Source organism: Haemaphysalis longicornis, unplaced genomic scaffold, assembly GCF_048455015.1.
Source record: "Haemaphysalis longicornis isolate Haplotype H1 unplaced genomic scaffold, Haemaphysalis longicornis Haplotype H1 scaffold_6, whole genome shotgun sequence".
In the NCBI taxonomy this organism is placed as follows: Eukaryota; Metazoa; Arthropoda; class Arachnida; order Ixodida; family Ixodidae; genus Haemaphysalis; species Haemaphysalis longicornis.
This window is the reverse complement of record NW_027526407.1, coordinates 188,439,779-188,454,359: the sequence shown is the minus strand read 5'-3', so window position 1 is coordinate 188,454,359 and position 14,581 is coordinate 188,439,779. Positions and strand designations below refer to the sequence as shown.

Genomic DNA, 14,581 nt, shown 5'->3' with positions numbered 1-14,581 from the left:
GTGCCCTGACTGTTCTTCTGCCTTCATGGTGCTGAGGGGTCATATTTCTTGGCAGGAGAGCAATTTGTAGCTTCGACCTAATTTCCGGTGGAATGTCTTCGGCATTCTCTACGGCCCGCCTCATAGCCCAGTGCTTCTAAGCGTTAAAACCCTGTAGTTTGAGCGTTTCGGCACATACATAATCGCGCAAAATGTGCCTGTTGAACACTGCATTGTCGGCCACCAAACACGATGAAAGTGCCCGACATTACCAACAATCGCATAACGCACCAAGTTCGTGGCCGTGAGGTAGAAGTCGTCACCCGAGGAGATGCTTCCAGGGTAGCCTGAGAATGTGACCACAGTTGACCACACGGGATGTCCTGGGTGCAACAAAATAACATATATGCATCGTTCTCCCTATAGTTAAACGACACTGCAGGGGACATCTGTAAAATTAACGCTTTATTGTAATATCCTTCTCAAAATTTGAGACGCTTGAAATAATTCAGTTTTGGCACGTGATCAGGAGAATGAATTCGGTTTTTGTCCTTCATTGCTTCATTTTTCCCCCTATATTTTGCGCCTTATAATGTCGCACATGCGTAGAACGCATTTTCGTTCATATTGTGTTTCTTCACTCAAATAAAAATCAGTTGAGTTTGCGCCATGTTTGTCTAGTCGTCTTCTCTTGTGTCCTCGTCGTATGTGCAGTTTTTCTTTTTCACAGTTTAACGCTCTCGTTTTTTTCCGCGTCACTAAAGTAATCCTTCACTGTTGACCCTGCGATTACTAGCCCGTTTATTATGGCGACTGAAACCGTGACAGCTCGTGTACAGCCGTAGTGAACGCTGGCCGTGACTTGCTCCTCTTGCTATATTCATAGGTACGCTCTTTGCGGACGCTGTCAAGAAGTCATGTCCCCAAAACCCTACCCCTGGACAAAGAACACTCCAAACGCTGCAAAAACGAGACACCGTTTTCGAATCGACCATTGGTCTCCGTGGAGTAGCGAGTGGATCAAGCGGGCACTTAACCCTACGTGGTATCACACCGCTATTTTGTAACGCACTTTGCAACAGACCAGTTTGGGACGCACAGGCTTATACTAACATAATATCTGTCGCTGCATTCATAGAAGTTTACACTCATATATACCAGAGGGAAATCTGGCACCAGTGTCTAGGGGAGCCGCGCTTCAGCGAGCGTTAGGTCATGTACGAAGCAGGCACGTTCCACTTGTCCTTGGCATGATTCAAAAACAGGCTTTAAAGTTGGCCCTGGCTGCAACAAAGCCACTATATTACTGTCAAAAATTGTTCATATTTGTTTTGTTATTGTAAAATGGAAGGTTTAAAAAGATTTATATGTCAGAGAATATTTACAAGCGTCGATACGATGAACAAAAAATGTTACCTTTTTCATTGATTTAGGCTTCGAGGAAAAAAAGAGGCCTTGTGGCTAGCCAAGCCAATTAGGCCAGGAACGTCGCTCGTTGCAATGGCGGCGCCCACGTTGGTCCGCCATTGCAGCGCAGGATTTCCCTCTAGTTTACATTAGTATGAGACTGAACGGCTGTAATCAGAGTTACTCGATATGTGTCAGTCGGGAAACTCTCCATAGGCCCCACGTATCACAAGCCAGTCTTCGGTTGCTCCTCCCCCCTGGATGGGCCATGCACGGGGCAAGTTGACTAGCCTGTCTTCTAGCGAAGAAAAGTTGAACTATTACTCATGTGTGCGTGGCTGCTGCTGTAAGTCATAAAAAGAAGAACAGTAAAAACGAAAGCAAATTTTTCTTTATGTATGTCTTCTTGTTTAAAAAGCAAGCGTTGTTTTACAGAAAGTTTCTGTTTGAGTGATAGTTTAGCAAAGTTCAATTTTCGTCGGCTAGGGGCGCCCCAGTACACCTGCCCCTCTCCGCTTCAAAGGGGAAACGAATAGGAATCATTATATCAGTAAAATGTCACGTCATCACCCCGCTGCAAAGGGGAAACCAATAGCAATCATCATCATCACCCTCAAGTTCAACGTGGCAGGAGGGCAAGCGCCACCTGGATTCTGAAGCGGAATTTCGCAAGTGGTATATATTGAAGAAATCTAGCTGTAATCCCATGCTGTAGTGGCCGCAGCATAGCGCCTGGCAACCTTCCCCGTCTCCTGGCCTGGCTAGCGAGGTGGATTGTTTCCGCTTTGGAATCCAAAATCCGCAAAAGGGGCTGAAATGTTCTTGCTCCTTCGTCTTGCGGAAAGCCACAAAAATCCCTAAGAAATCAATATTTTCAATCTACACTTTTTTATCAATAAAACAACTTTAAATCATCTGTTATGATCTCTTACACTTATTATTGTTATTTTCTTCGCGTCTATACAAAATATTTGAGCTCATCGGCGAGCTGTGCCAAGTAACGATATAACGTACTTACACCCTACATGGCGCCCCACTCCTTGAAGGGCTGCTCGCATGAACATTAGCGCCTGATTTCCCTACGGAGTTTATCAGTGTGAAAATCATGGTAAACCTTGAGTAGCCTCTGCTAGAGCGTCGGGTTTCCTCGACGTCTACTCGACCGACGATTCATAGTGTAACGCTAGTAAGAAACCGCTAATGCTGGCATCACAATCTCCTCACCTGGATCCTGTTGTGGCTACCTTGATTTTTCTACAGGCGCGAAAATTACCAAGGTGGCGGGCACCTTTACAGAACAAGGAGTTCGTATTCGAAATGAGCTAGTCCTGTTTCGTCAAACAGTTGCTTAATAGCACTTACCAGGACTCGATCACGGAACTGTACGCATTAACTTAAACCGACCGTGTACAACCAAGACCTTCAGGCAGAGGAGCAAGCAAGTCCACGTTGTTGCTTAAGCATTTCGCATTCATTAGCACAACTACAAAGAGACTCACCAGATCCGGGCAGCAAGCCGTAATGGAACTCGTACTTTTTGAGAAGCTTGTTCATGGTGCCGTAGTGGCCCCAGGTCGCGTGTGACGCGAACGCCTCGCTGTTGTCCCGGCCCATCTTGAAGAAAGCCACTCCGAGGTCCCGGGGCGCCTTGGGTCCACGCTTCTTGAACGCCCACTCCAGGTCTCCGATGTCTTTGTACAGGTTGAGCAGTCTGCATGGAAAAGCACAATGAAGTTATAATTCTGACTGCAGTGGAAGTACGGTCCCCGGAAAATTCAGTCAGAAATGACAGATTGTTCCAAGGACCCCCCGCGGTGGCCCAGTGGCTGAGCCGTTGTGCTGCTGAGACCAAGAACGCGGGTTCGATTCCCGGTCACTGTGTTTAGTTTTCTAATGGCGACCAAAAGCGAAAACGCCCCTCTGGCTACATTTAGGCCACGTTGAAGGTGTCCAGGTGGTCAAAATTAATCCGGAGCCCTCCACTGCGGTGTGCATCGTAACCCAGGTGAAGCTTCGACGTATTGAAGCTTGCAATCTATCAACCAGATTGCTTACACGCTAGAAGACCTCGTATTGCTGAAAACCATGCCTGTGACTCGTCTATTTATGCTTTGTTACTGGAACTTTACCGCGTCCCCTAAGCTCATATTGTGTCCTAGAAGCGTGTGTTCATTCCTTGTTTGCACCGCACCACTAACCTTGTCTTGATCGGAAAAGGGTTTTGCATTGTGGTCGCTTTCCCAGACTATTCCTATCTAGTCTAAAATTTCCTCGATAGAAACCATTATTTCTAGCAACGAAAGAACCGAAGAAAAATGCGTGAAGAAGATTCGCCGCGGGCTTCGTTTCGCCGACGTTCGTCTTCTCCAAGTCACTTGGTTGACTGCTTCGCGACATTGCATATTGCTTAAGTTCTTCGCAAGGCCTAAGTTCCCTGCAATAACGACTATTCCCTCAACAACCCCGCGTTGTCCTTGACCATGTGACAATATCGCACTTTTACACGGTACCCACAAAGGTGTCATAGCGTTTATGCAGTCATGAAGGCTTGTGACTCTGGCAGCAGAAAGCCTTCGAAGGCAGCCACCTGAATCTGATGCAACCTGTAGAGACCGCTTTACCGATGGAGATATAATGAGGATAATTTTTCAAGTACATTTTACATGGTACATTTTCCAATGGGCATTTTATGGCGAAAAGGAAAATGCCGACGTGCTCATGTGGATGGTCCGCTTACTGGCGTGTCCCAGCATGACCAGTAAGGTCATGTGTTCCCGGCCAGTTACTTTGGCATTGTTAGCACATCCCTCGTCTGCTTGTGTCATGCATGCATAGGCTTCGGTCGGGACCAGCCATAACATGTGTTCTAAAGCGAAGCTGCATTGCCTCTCCTTCCGGTTTTATGGGGGATACTCTTGATGCCTTCTTGCCGATTTCCCCGGTGGAAATTTTGTATTCCACTAGATAACACGAGCGTCCTAGTATCGCGCCCCGTGGTGCCGGTAAGGCTACTGTAGGGGGCCGGCTGCGCCCCCGAGAAGTTAGACCAGATACGGCTGGCCTACCCGTGCCGCGCCCGAGGGCTCGGGCGGCGAAGCAACTGTCGCTCGTTAATGCGACTGGTCCTTGCGCGTTTTACGTAATTTGCGCTTGGAGCTGGAGACATTTTGAGCAAGGAGATTGGGATGTTAAACGTTTGCCGTTAGGTCTCCTATTCCTCAACACACTCACCACTGATCACCGTTCTGAAAAATCAGCAATTAGGCCAAACGGATGACACTAATAAACAAAAATATGTCACTCACAAGTTCATTGGAACGCATGTATGCCACGGTAAAAGCTCACACTTCAGAGACATTGAGAGTTGACAACATTTGATTCGCAATAGGGGAAACAAGAACCAAGTAGTGCCTAACTTGTAGCACAGAAATTGCAACTTTGATCCCAGAAACGAGCTTTCCCACAATATTACCGCAGTTGACGCGGCTTATCTATCAAGGTTATTTTTTCTCCCTATTCCAACACCCAACACCAGAACCATTCATAGCACTGTTAATGGCGGAAGTAGTATGCATACCGCGCTGGCTGTTCTGCTTATAGCCTAATAATTGCCTTCACCTCCGTAACGCCAAAAAAGAGGCAAAAGAGATCACATAGGTAAAAACATATGGATGACAAAAAGGTTGCTAAACCATGGTTTACGCCTGCAACGCTTAAAAAAGGATTTCATTTTCAGCAACAACTTATAAAAAAACGTTTACACGACAGTTCCTCGTGTCAGTACTCTGGTGGCTGTTGGTCATTGTTAGAGTTTCTATCATTGGAAAATTACCTGCCACATAATTACGGTTTCTGAGATACTGACCCCGCTCCAGTAAACGTTTTACACCACACCCAAAATATGAACCTGCCTCCGCATTCGAAAAAAGGATATCCACACAAGTGCGTACTCACATCAGTCGTTCAATGTCTGGAGGAAGCTTGTAAGGCTCGTACGGGATGGTGGTTGCTCGACTGAGGCCACGCTGCATCCCGGATATTTGAAGCAGAGCCAATTCTACCTGCGAATTAGGAGTCATTTGTGTGTCTTGTGTGTATGGTTTAAGAATGTTCACGGAAGCAGTTAGCAATATATGCAAGAGGTTTCAGAAGATTATACAGTGGAACCCCACAAATACGTCCCCCGGATTTACGACGACCCGCTTCTTATGACGGATCACCGTGATCCTGGGAAACTCGCCTTAGAAACAATGCTATAAAAACACCGATGATATGGCGCTCGGATGTACGCGGTCCGCTTCATACGACGGACGCTGGCACGGATAAACCGGTGTTTTTATGATGTTTTTCTCCGCTTCGGCACCTAGTCCTGACGTTCCTTATTCTTAATCCCCGTTTGTCGTCGCTTAGTGTGCATAGGTCTGCTGGTGGGTCGGACCACTTGCTGAACAGACGCTAGCAAGCAGGCGTTGGCTGGAAATATTCTGCGATGGCCCCACGCAGCAGCAGTGCGTTAGCGCGCCAACAGCAAGATGTCGACGTTCAGGTGGCAGGTGGACCATGAATTCGAAGCTCTCGTCGAGACGCTAACGAACGCGAAAACACATACGACGCAACCCCACAGCGATGACCGAACAGCCGCTCTCTACGCCCGCTCCATCGAAGTTCCTTCCTTCCATAAGGCTATCTCCCTATATCTCAGCCCTCTGCTTATCAATATCTTTCAAAGCCGTGTTGTTACTCCGGAGCTTCCTTTGGTAGAATGACTCAATTCACGGGTGTCTGCAGCAAAGGTGGAGACACGTACCCATTTGCACCGCCATTCTGGTTCGCTCGCTGGCCGCCGCTGTAAGTCACCAAGGTAAATGACTTAGGTAAGACCAAGGTAAAATTTTCGCCGCCAGACGGTTTACTCGATCAGTTTGAACAAGCCTGTTTTTTTTCGAGATACTGGCTCTAGTGGGAAACAAAAACATCTGTGTTGAGCTCTTTGACCCAATAGCGACGGCACGGGACCATTGAAAGGTAGTCTCCACCATGTATGCAATGACGCTTTTTTCAGCTCCTCCTTGTACTATCGTTCGTTTCGAATGGCCTTGGCAGTTTCACACTCACTCTTCCCCCCTGAATTTGATCGACCACGTAGGCCTTATCTAGCGCCCGCAAGGTGCGGGCCTGCCGGTCTATAAAGAGCGCCGGGCGCGGAGCTTGGCTGGCGGACTAGTCGACGCTATGGAGGGGAGGGAGGTCACAGTATGGGCATTGCTTTTTTTAAGTTGGGATTACAGCTGATGGTGCACAAATCACGCAAGAACGTATTAAAAATGTAGTGTAAATAGGTTCTTAGCCCACCTGTCGCGCGAGACCGTCTAATTGGCCGTTATTTAGCCGCACACCGGTCGTACGACACCCCGGTCATACGACGCTTTCTGGCGGTCCCATGAAAGTCGTATTATGGGGTTCCACTGTACATCGAATGATCGTTGAAACAAAAGGAAATGCTTTTGAGCTGCCAACAGAGATAGGACCTGAAAAGTAAAACAAGGAAAGAAATAAAATTTCAGAAATTTCCAAGTAAAAGCTATCAGGTAATTGCGTCTGCCATTACGCTATACATAGATAAAATATGCATTTAGGCTTGTTGGTGCATATTTCTTCTAGAAAAAAAGTTTTAAACGACACAACAGAAAAATCAAAGAAGGATTGGACAGATGCGCTACTAAAAACTAACAAAACCAGTTGTTTATAGTGCATTTGTCTCGTTGTTACCATTTTCTGTTGTAGTCTTTAGCGCTTTTTTACTTGAAGCTATACATCGAGTCTATCTCAAGTCAGCTTGGCTTGAATATTTCAATGCATTGTCGGTAAGACATTTTTAGCTGCAAAAGAATCAGTTTTATATCATTGTACGAAGGCATGATCGTCTATTATTAGAGAGCTCTCCGCGATCCCATGTATTACCACAGAGCGCTACACACAAACTTTCTTTAAAGTTCGCTTCACTTCCTTGCACAGGTAGACTGGTGGACAGACATTTTTATTATCGGAATGTATGCAGCAAACTTATGACACACAATCGTTACAGTCGTGATGGCTGGTTCCCACGCCGGGTGTGCATCTGCATAGAAATGCTTAAAGGGGCTAGACAAAGTACGTTTGGTACATTAAAGCGACTGCTTCGTCCAGAGAACAATGACACCTATTATATTTCAAAAGGAACTGGCGAAGCTTGCATTTGGTCGCGGAAGGCGTGAGCCATAGCCAATATGCAGAATTTCTTTCTACGTGAGCACTGAAGTACACATCACAACGCATCTGTACAAGTTGCAACTTGTTTGTTTACATGTTCTGTCATCGCTAGCCGCCTGTGCTAGTAGTAGTCACCGACACATGCGTCGGTATCGTCATGTTCGTCATGCCAAGCGTTACATTTGCGTGCATGCACGACGCATGTGCGGTGTTCCTGGAGTCGCGTCGAGGTTCCGTGGAGCAAGTGTTTCTCCAGATCTGGCGTTGTCAGTTACTATGCAAATGGAGGCGCTCCTCAGGGTTTCCGCAGTTTTTTTTGCCACGTCCTCTGCGCGAGCTGGAGAGATTGGGCTTTCGCTACGAGGCACGCGCTCACAAGCGCGCGACATTTTTTTTTGCATTTTTAACACGTTACACGCCCCACAGTACGGCCAGCTACAACCGCTCCGCTGTTGAAAGAGCCTGAGCTGTTGCCACTTCCCAGCTACCCTGAGGTCTCCAACTCCTCACAGAATCTTGTTTGTGCGTTTCGCGGCCGCCGAGGGCAGCTACCAAGCAGTAACAAGACTGGACGATGGTAGTCGGGCATCTGGTTCCGTTTGTTGGCACCACCTAAATGCTCATGCGCAGTACCACACTAATACCTATGTTTTGAGTGCTGGCTTATATTACGTCACTGTAGTGAAAGGTCTCAAAGTGTTTAATATTTGTAGCGTTTTCAGGTCAAGAAGGTGTCTTTTGTAGCGGAGGTGAAGCTGTGCCCGTTACCAGAAGCTATCTTTTGTGACTCAAGAACGTTCATGGCCCGTGGATTGAAAAACTATAGCTTGTATTCATTGGTGAGGCACGCATGCGGTAATCATGCGAGTGCGCTGTTACTGGTTGCCTCTGGTTCCCCGCGATGGCGGTACTTGTCCATGCTAAGCATATGACTTGTGCTGGATGTTCCAAACTCTACCCCACAGAACGCAAAGTAATGCCGGGAGTCAAATGTAAGAACGCGATTAATAACATCTCTGTGGACAACAGCGTTGAGAATCGGTTTAAAACGGAGCAGGCGACGCACGGCGCTCTTTTTTTTTTGTTCGGCGTGCCGGCGGAGTGGCACAAGCGACGCCAGGTCGGGGGAGCTTAGGCCATGTCGGAATACGTTTCCAGTGTGGGCAAGTGACGAAATTGACGGGTAAACGCTTCAATGAATACCACCTATAGGAAATTTGCGGTCGTGATTTTAAACAGTTCACGTTGGCCGAGATTCCTGCTTGCTCAACAGAATACTCACAGACATTCAAACTGTATAGGGTGAAGAATAACTGACCATCAAATGAGTGAGTTGTTCCACTCGCCTGATGCCAGAAGGGGTCGTGGTCGCTGTACCGTACGGCATTGTCGAACATGGAGCGCAGGTTGGCGCGGTAGAAGGCGAAGAGCCTCTCGCAGAAGGCCGGGTCCGGGTCGCAGTAGTGTGCGTAGACGTTGGCGAACTGCTCGTCCGTCATGCTGCTCGTGGCAGCGCCCTCTGCGAAACCTGCCGCGTACGCCTGTTCCGAATCTCTGTAGCGGGAGTCGGTCTTCACGTACACGGACGCCCACCTGGAGCAAAAGAGAACTGATCACAAGGGCGAAAGCGGTGGGGCTCTTCTGCTCTCTGTTCTGTTTTGGATATCGTAATGAACTATGAGAAGTATATTACTGTTAAAGTGTAGGCTGTAGTGGAAACCGTGTGACACTTACATTATTCCTAGAAATAATCCTGATAGGATCCGCAGTATATAAGAAATTCTTCGAAATTTCAGAGAATTGTCCGCTAATGCGTAGCATTGTTATACCACTTGCCTTGAGTGTGAGGTCTTTATAGCCAGATTTTATCGTTTTCGTAAATCCGGTCCGGCCAGTTATCGCCATTTACGCTACTATAACGTAAAGGTGGAGTGTTCGCGAAATCTACGTTATTGTGGAAATTCAGGGCGTTACACAGTTCACCATTTTCAATATGTTTATACATTTTGCCTGTTTTGGCGGGGTTTCAAAATTATAACTTCCCGGGGTTTCATAGGTGCCCAAGAGGCCATGCTCCAACAGGCGCTGGACATCATACACGATTACACATGCCGTGTTGGCCTCGATTACAAATGAAACTGTAGCGAATTCTGCATTTTTTTTGGAAACTCAGGGCGTTACTGTATGGTTCGCACTTTCCCATAATTTTGCCTATGCTTTTGTTATTTTTTTGTTTTTTAAAGATTCGTGCAACCAATTCTCCAGAGACGGGCAAGCCGTAGCGACTACGGAAGGGATACGAGATAGCGCGGAGAGTGAGTAAACGCGCACGTGATAGTCGATGCACTTTCTCAATTCCGAGTGGATTGGTTGCCGACGTGGATGCTCGAAGAGATGATCCGATGAAACGACGATTGCTGGCTCGTTGGCCGAAGACAGATAGCTGACGACGGGTTACTCCGAGAAAACTCAAAATGTAGAATATGCATCCTTTATTTGCATTACGTATTTACAGCACTGACGGCTCATGATTGCATACAAAAGGTCCTCTCCTGACTCTATTTTGTCTTTTCCTCGAAAATATCAAACTCGTCAGTTTTACCAACAAAATCCTCCCCCAAAATAGACGTCACAACATGAGAGGGAGGATGGCTCGTTGATTAGCCCACACTAGGCCACTGTTTGGCCACCGTGACAAACAAAGCTAGGTACGTCTAAAATAGCCGCGTGACTCACCTCTCTAACTCTCATACAGAAACTCAAAGGTCTTTAACAGAACAGAAACGAAACCTTCCACTAAAAGCAGACCTAACGACGGGAATCGGCTCTGTTGTGCTCCGCGCAGCCAAAATTTCTGTCCTTTCTAGACACGTGGAGCGCCTACCAAAGCCTGGTCGCCTACCTATTGACGCATCCTAGCCGCGGAGTCGCCAGGTTTAGACGTGTGACGAACTGCAAATTTTGCCCAGTAACTTTGAGCAGTGCAACTATCACAGACAGAACGTCTGATGACCTTTTCCTATGTTTGAGCCAAGACTTCACTCGTTGACCGACCTCGAGCTCCTGTCCGGTTCAGGGTTCTCGTGGCGGTAATCGGGGTCGTTAAAATGTCAATGGTCATCCTCCGCCAGCTTCTCAAACGAACGCAACGAAATTCCCCCTTGAACGCTACATCCCTTTCAGCTATCATGGAGTGACCGACGCGTTTTAGGCGTCGTCTCCGTGCCCGCGCGTCGGGTGAACACAAAAGTGCGGCGAATAACAAACGAGCTTCCACGGTTTCTCCTTACGCCCGTCGCTCTAAAGTCAGCTCGGTCAGCGTAAAAGCAAACACCACGAAAGTAAACACTATACGAAACGAACAACAACTAGCTGCTGGGAGGTAATAAATAAATAAGTACGATGCGCGAATTTAACAGACGTCTTTAGTTTCATGGAACCAGGTAGAGGCGGTACAATTCTCGTCTAGATACATGCCCAGAATTCTGATGGACAGTTTTCTTGAAATCTCTTGGCTTGCAATCCGCCATCTGCATGCTTCCTTCTCCGCTTGTTTCGCCGTTGAACGCCTGCCCCCGTGAATGACCACGAATGCGGCCTCATCTGGGGCAAAAGGGAGGCCAACACGGCATGTGTAATCGTGTATGATGTCCAGCGCCTGTTGGAGCATGGCCTCTTGGGCACCTATGAAACCCTGGGGCGACCAAATGGTGACATAGTCGGCATCTGACATAGTCGGCGTGGTGACATAGTCGGCTACCGCTTCCGACTCCACTGAAGCCCGTGCATGGCATTGTTGAAGAGGGTAGGCGCAATAACTGATCCTTGAGGCACTCCGACGTTGGTGTGATGTATAGCACTGGTCGCCTGGCCTATGTGTACATGATAGGTGCGGTCAAGCGAGAAGGCTGCGATGAAGTTATAAAACTTCCCGCATATATGGAGCTCTCGGGTCTTGGTCAGAACAGTGTCTTGCGGAATTGAATCAAAAGCCGTCCTAATATCAATACCGACCACGGCACGAGGCTGGTTGGGTACTTGTAAAGCACGTCTTCTCGAAGACGAAGTAGCATGTCTTGAGTAGACAGTCCAGATACGAAGCCATAGTGCGTTGGTGGCAACAGCTGGTACTCCCCACATACCATATTAATTGTGTATTACCATGCTGTCCATAATTTTACACACGCACGATGTCAAGGGGATTGGTCGATGGTTGGACGGAGAAAGAGGCGACTGGCGTAGCATCGGGATGGGTTTTACTATTGAGATTTTACATGTTTTAGGTAGCTCGCCACTGTCCTAGATGTGGTTTATTTCATCATGAAGTGCTGGCTTGTGGCTTTCCGGCAGGTTTCGCAAGTGGGCAACGCATACTTTGTCCGGCCCTGGCGTGCTGGTAGTGTTCGCTTGTTCCAGGGCGTGGTTCATTTCAGTCATTATGAAAGGTACGCTGTAGCCTCCTCATCGGCAGACATACCGTTCCATTTGTAGGTAATTGCAGAAAGGTGAGTCGTCTGAGGCAAAAATGTGGTGGCAGTCTCTTTGGCGAGCTCGTGTAGGCTGAAACCTATGGGAAGTGCGACCCGTGCAGCACCGTTAATTGTTTTGTGCTCTCCTAGGAGGGATCGCATAAAAGCCGTGACTTTGGAAGTGTGTGTGTGCGCCCATTAATGGTCTCGCACACATCCATTCAACGCTCGGTGGCTAGTGCTTTAGTGTGACTCGACTTTCTTCTGCACCTCGAGGAAATCTTTCTTGAGATATGGCGCCCGACCACACTTTTTATAATGACCAAACATTCGCAAACGGCGGTTCCACAGCGCCACCAAGTGTCTGTCTGCTCTGGGTGATCTGGAGGGGCGCGCAATTTCTTGGTAGAATATTCGTAAGCCATGCGCAACTGGTCGGTGAGATTTGGAATTCAGGCGGCTCGTGGCTGTTCCATTAAAATGCACCGATACTTGTCTCAGTGCGAAATGTACGCCGTCTTGACGTGGGACCCAGCGCTAGCTCGATGTGGACGTGGTTAGCCAGTGCTGAGATTTATTATCGGCAGGTGGTCACTTCCTAACGTGTCCTTGTAGATTTTCCACAGCGCCAGCTTTAGATGCGACACCCATGAGAGAATAGGTGTCGTGTCAGCTTGCTTTTTGTGTTGCCTTATCGAGTGTACCTCTGCGGTGGGTTGAGCAATGTCAGGCCGCATGCCGTCGCGTCTGCCATGATGCGCTTGCACAGAGCACTGGTCTTCTCATAACTCCAGGCCACATGGTGAGCGTTAAAATCCCCGAACGTAACTGAAACGTCATTCGGGTAGAGCTACTGGAATTGCTGGACGAATCTGAGGTCTATGCTGGATAATTGCGGTTTTTAAAGACGATAGTATTTCTTGGGCTACTTAAACCCAGACATTTCGGTCTGTCTGTATGTCTGTCTGTCTGTCTGTCTGTCTGTCTGTCTGTGACTCGATTCTTTTTTTTCTTTATTGCCTGCTTGGCGACAACACAACACGCACTGTTCAGTACACAAATTACTAGCTCCAGCCACCAATCGGCTGAAGGGAGTGGCTTAAAACATCTTAAACTGCGCTAGAACATCCAGAATGGGTAACCAATCAGGCTCTTCCGGCATGACTCGATAAACTTCTCATATATAAGCAACGCTTTCAATGAAGTACTCTCGCACTGTGCGAGCATCCTCTTCAGCATTTTGAACCGCCATGCGAGTTTTCCACATAGAATGCAGACTAAGTGCCATGAACATATCATAGGGCACGCCTCCATCATTGTTTACGGGAAAAAAGCGAATGCCATAAGGCGTTAATGGTAAGTCTTTTTTCAGAGTTCGTTGGAGGATGTCCCAGTGAAACACCGCATTCCAACAGTCCAGAAAGATGTTCTGAATTGTTTCCAGCTTTTGGCGTAATCTACAGTAAGTGTCCATGGGTGTACATATAGTCCTTTTTCCTGCAGCCAGGGTTTTACCGGAAGCGTGCCGCTATGAAGTTTAAAGAAGAAAGATTTAACAGATGAACGTACTGGCATTCGTTTCACTCTTTTTAGAACATCTTTTCCTGAACCCACTGCATATAACTGACGATAAACCGGAACAGGCAGACACACATCAATCATATCTTTGTACAAACGTTTCCGCGATACACTACTCAAATACTCCGAGGAAAACCTAACCCTTAAAATCCTAAAAACATCCACCACTTCGCGCAAGATCCCACGCACACGTACACATCGCATTTAAGAATTTGAAACTATATAGTCTGGAATGACAACTATTTTCTTTTTCTTTATTACCATCTTGGTACAGTGCACAAAAAACAAAACAATGACTCATGCCTCCACACAGCATAATGGTAACCACAGAACTCGATTTTATGGGTAGGTACGAAGATATTTTGAGAAAAGAAGAGAAAAAGAAAGGCAAGGCGCAGTTTGGCTAGCATGAGGGCGCAATCAATGGGGCAGCCAATTCTGCGAATAAGCGCGAAAAGCGACGAATTGTTTTGAACAGAACACATGGCAGGGCGCCGTCTTGCGTTTTTTTTATGTGTCGTCGCTTTTTCGTGGTCATTCCCGGAATGCATCACCAACTCACCCAACTTTTAAATGGAGCATGTAATCTCATTCTGGTGCCCGTTCGTCTTTTGCACTGTACCATCCACTTTACTTTGCCATGCAGTTCCTTAAGGGACTCTGCAACATTTCAGATAAACGCTTTCACTCTTTCCTTGGTGTCTGGAAGCACTGCGAAAAATATACTTGTCACCAGCACAGAGCGGCACTGCATGATTTGCTCATCGAAGCTGATACGCCTTCCGTTTGTGTTTCGCCCTTGTGGCTTTCTTTTGAAAGTGGCCAGTGAACGCGTTGCTTGCTTCAATTGAAGGGAAGCCGGCCAATAGTCGCTACACCACTGTAATGACGTAATTCTT

The 14,581-nt window shown here is 47.4% G+C and overlaps 1 protein-coding gene across 1 annotated transcript in view; it reads right to left on the bottom strand.

The window, feature by feature from the left end:
- LOC144141289 (putative phospholipase B-like 2) overlaps positions 1-14,581 on the bottom strand; it is an 89,547-nt gene that overhangs the window by 73,314 nt on the left and 1,652 nt on the right. The window contains exons 3-6 of the mRNA XM_077672866.1: positions 8,982-9,228; positions 5,341-5,447; positions 2,886-3,097; positions 271-362 (exon numbers count right to left, since the gene is read on the bottom strand). Of these exons, the coding sequence (XP_077528992.1) occupies positions 271-362; positions 2,886-3,097; positions 5,341-5,447; positions 8,982-9,228 (658 nt within the window). The remainder of the gene's footprint in view (positions 1-270; positions 363-2,885; positions 3,098-5,340; positions 5,448-8,981; positions 9,229-14,581) is intronic.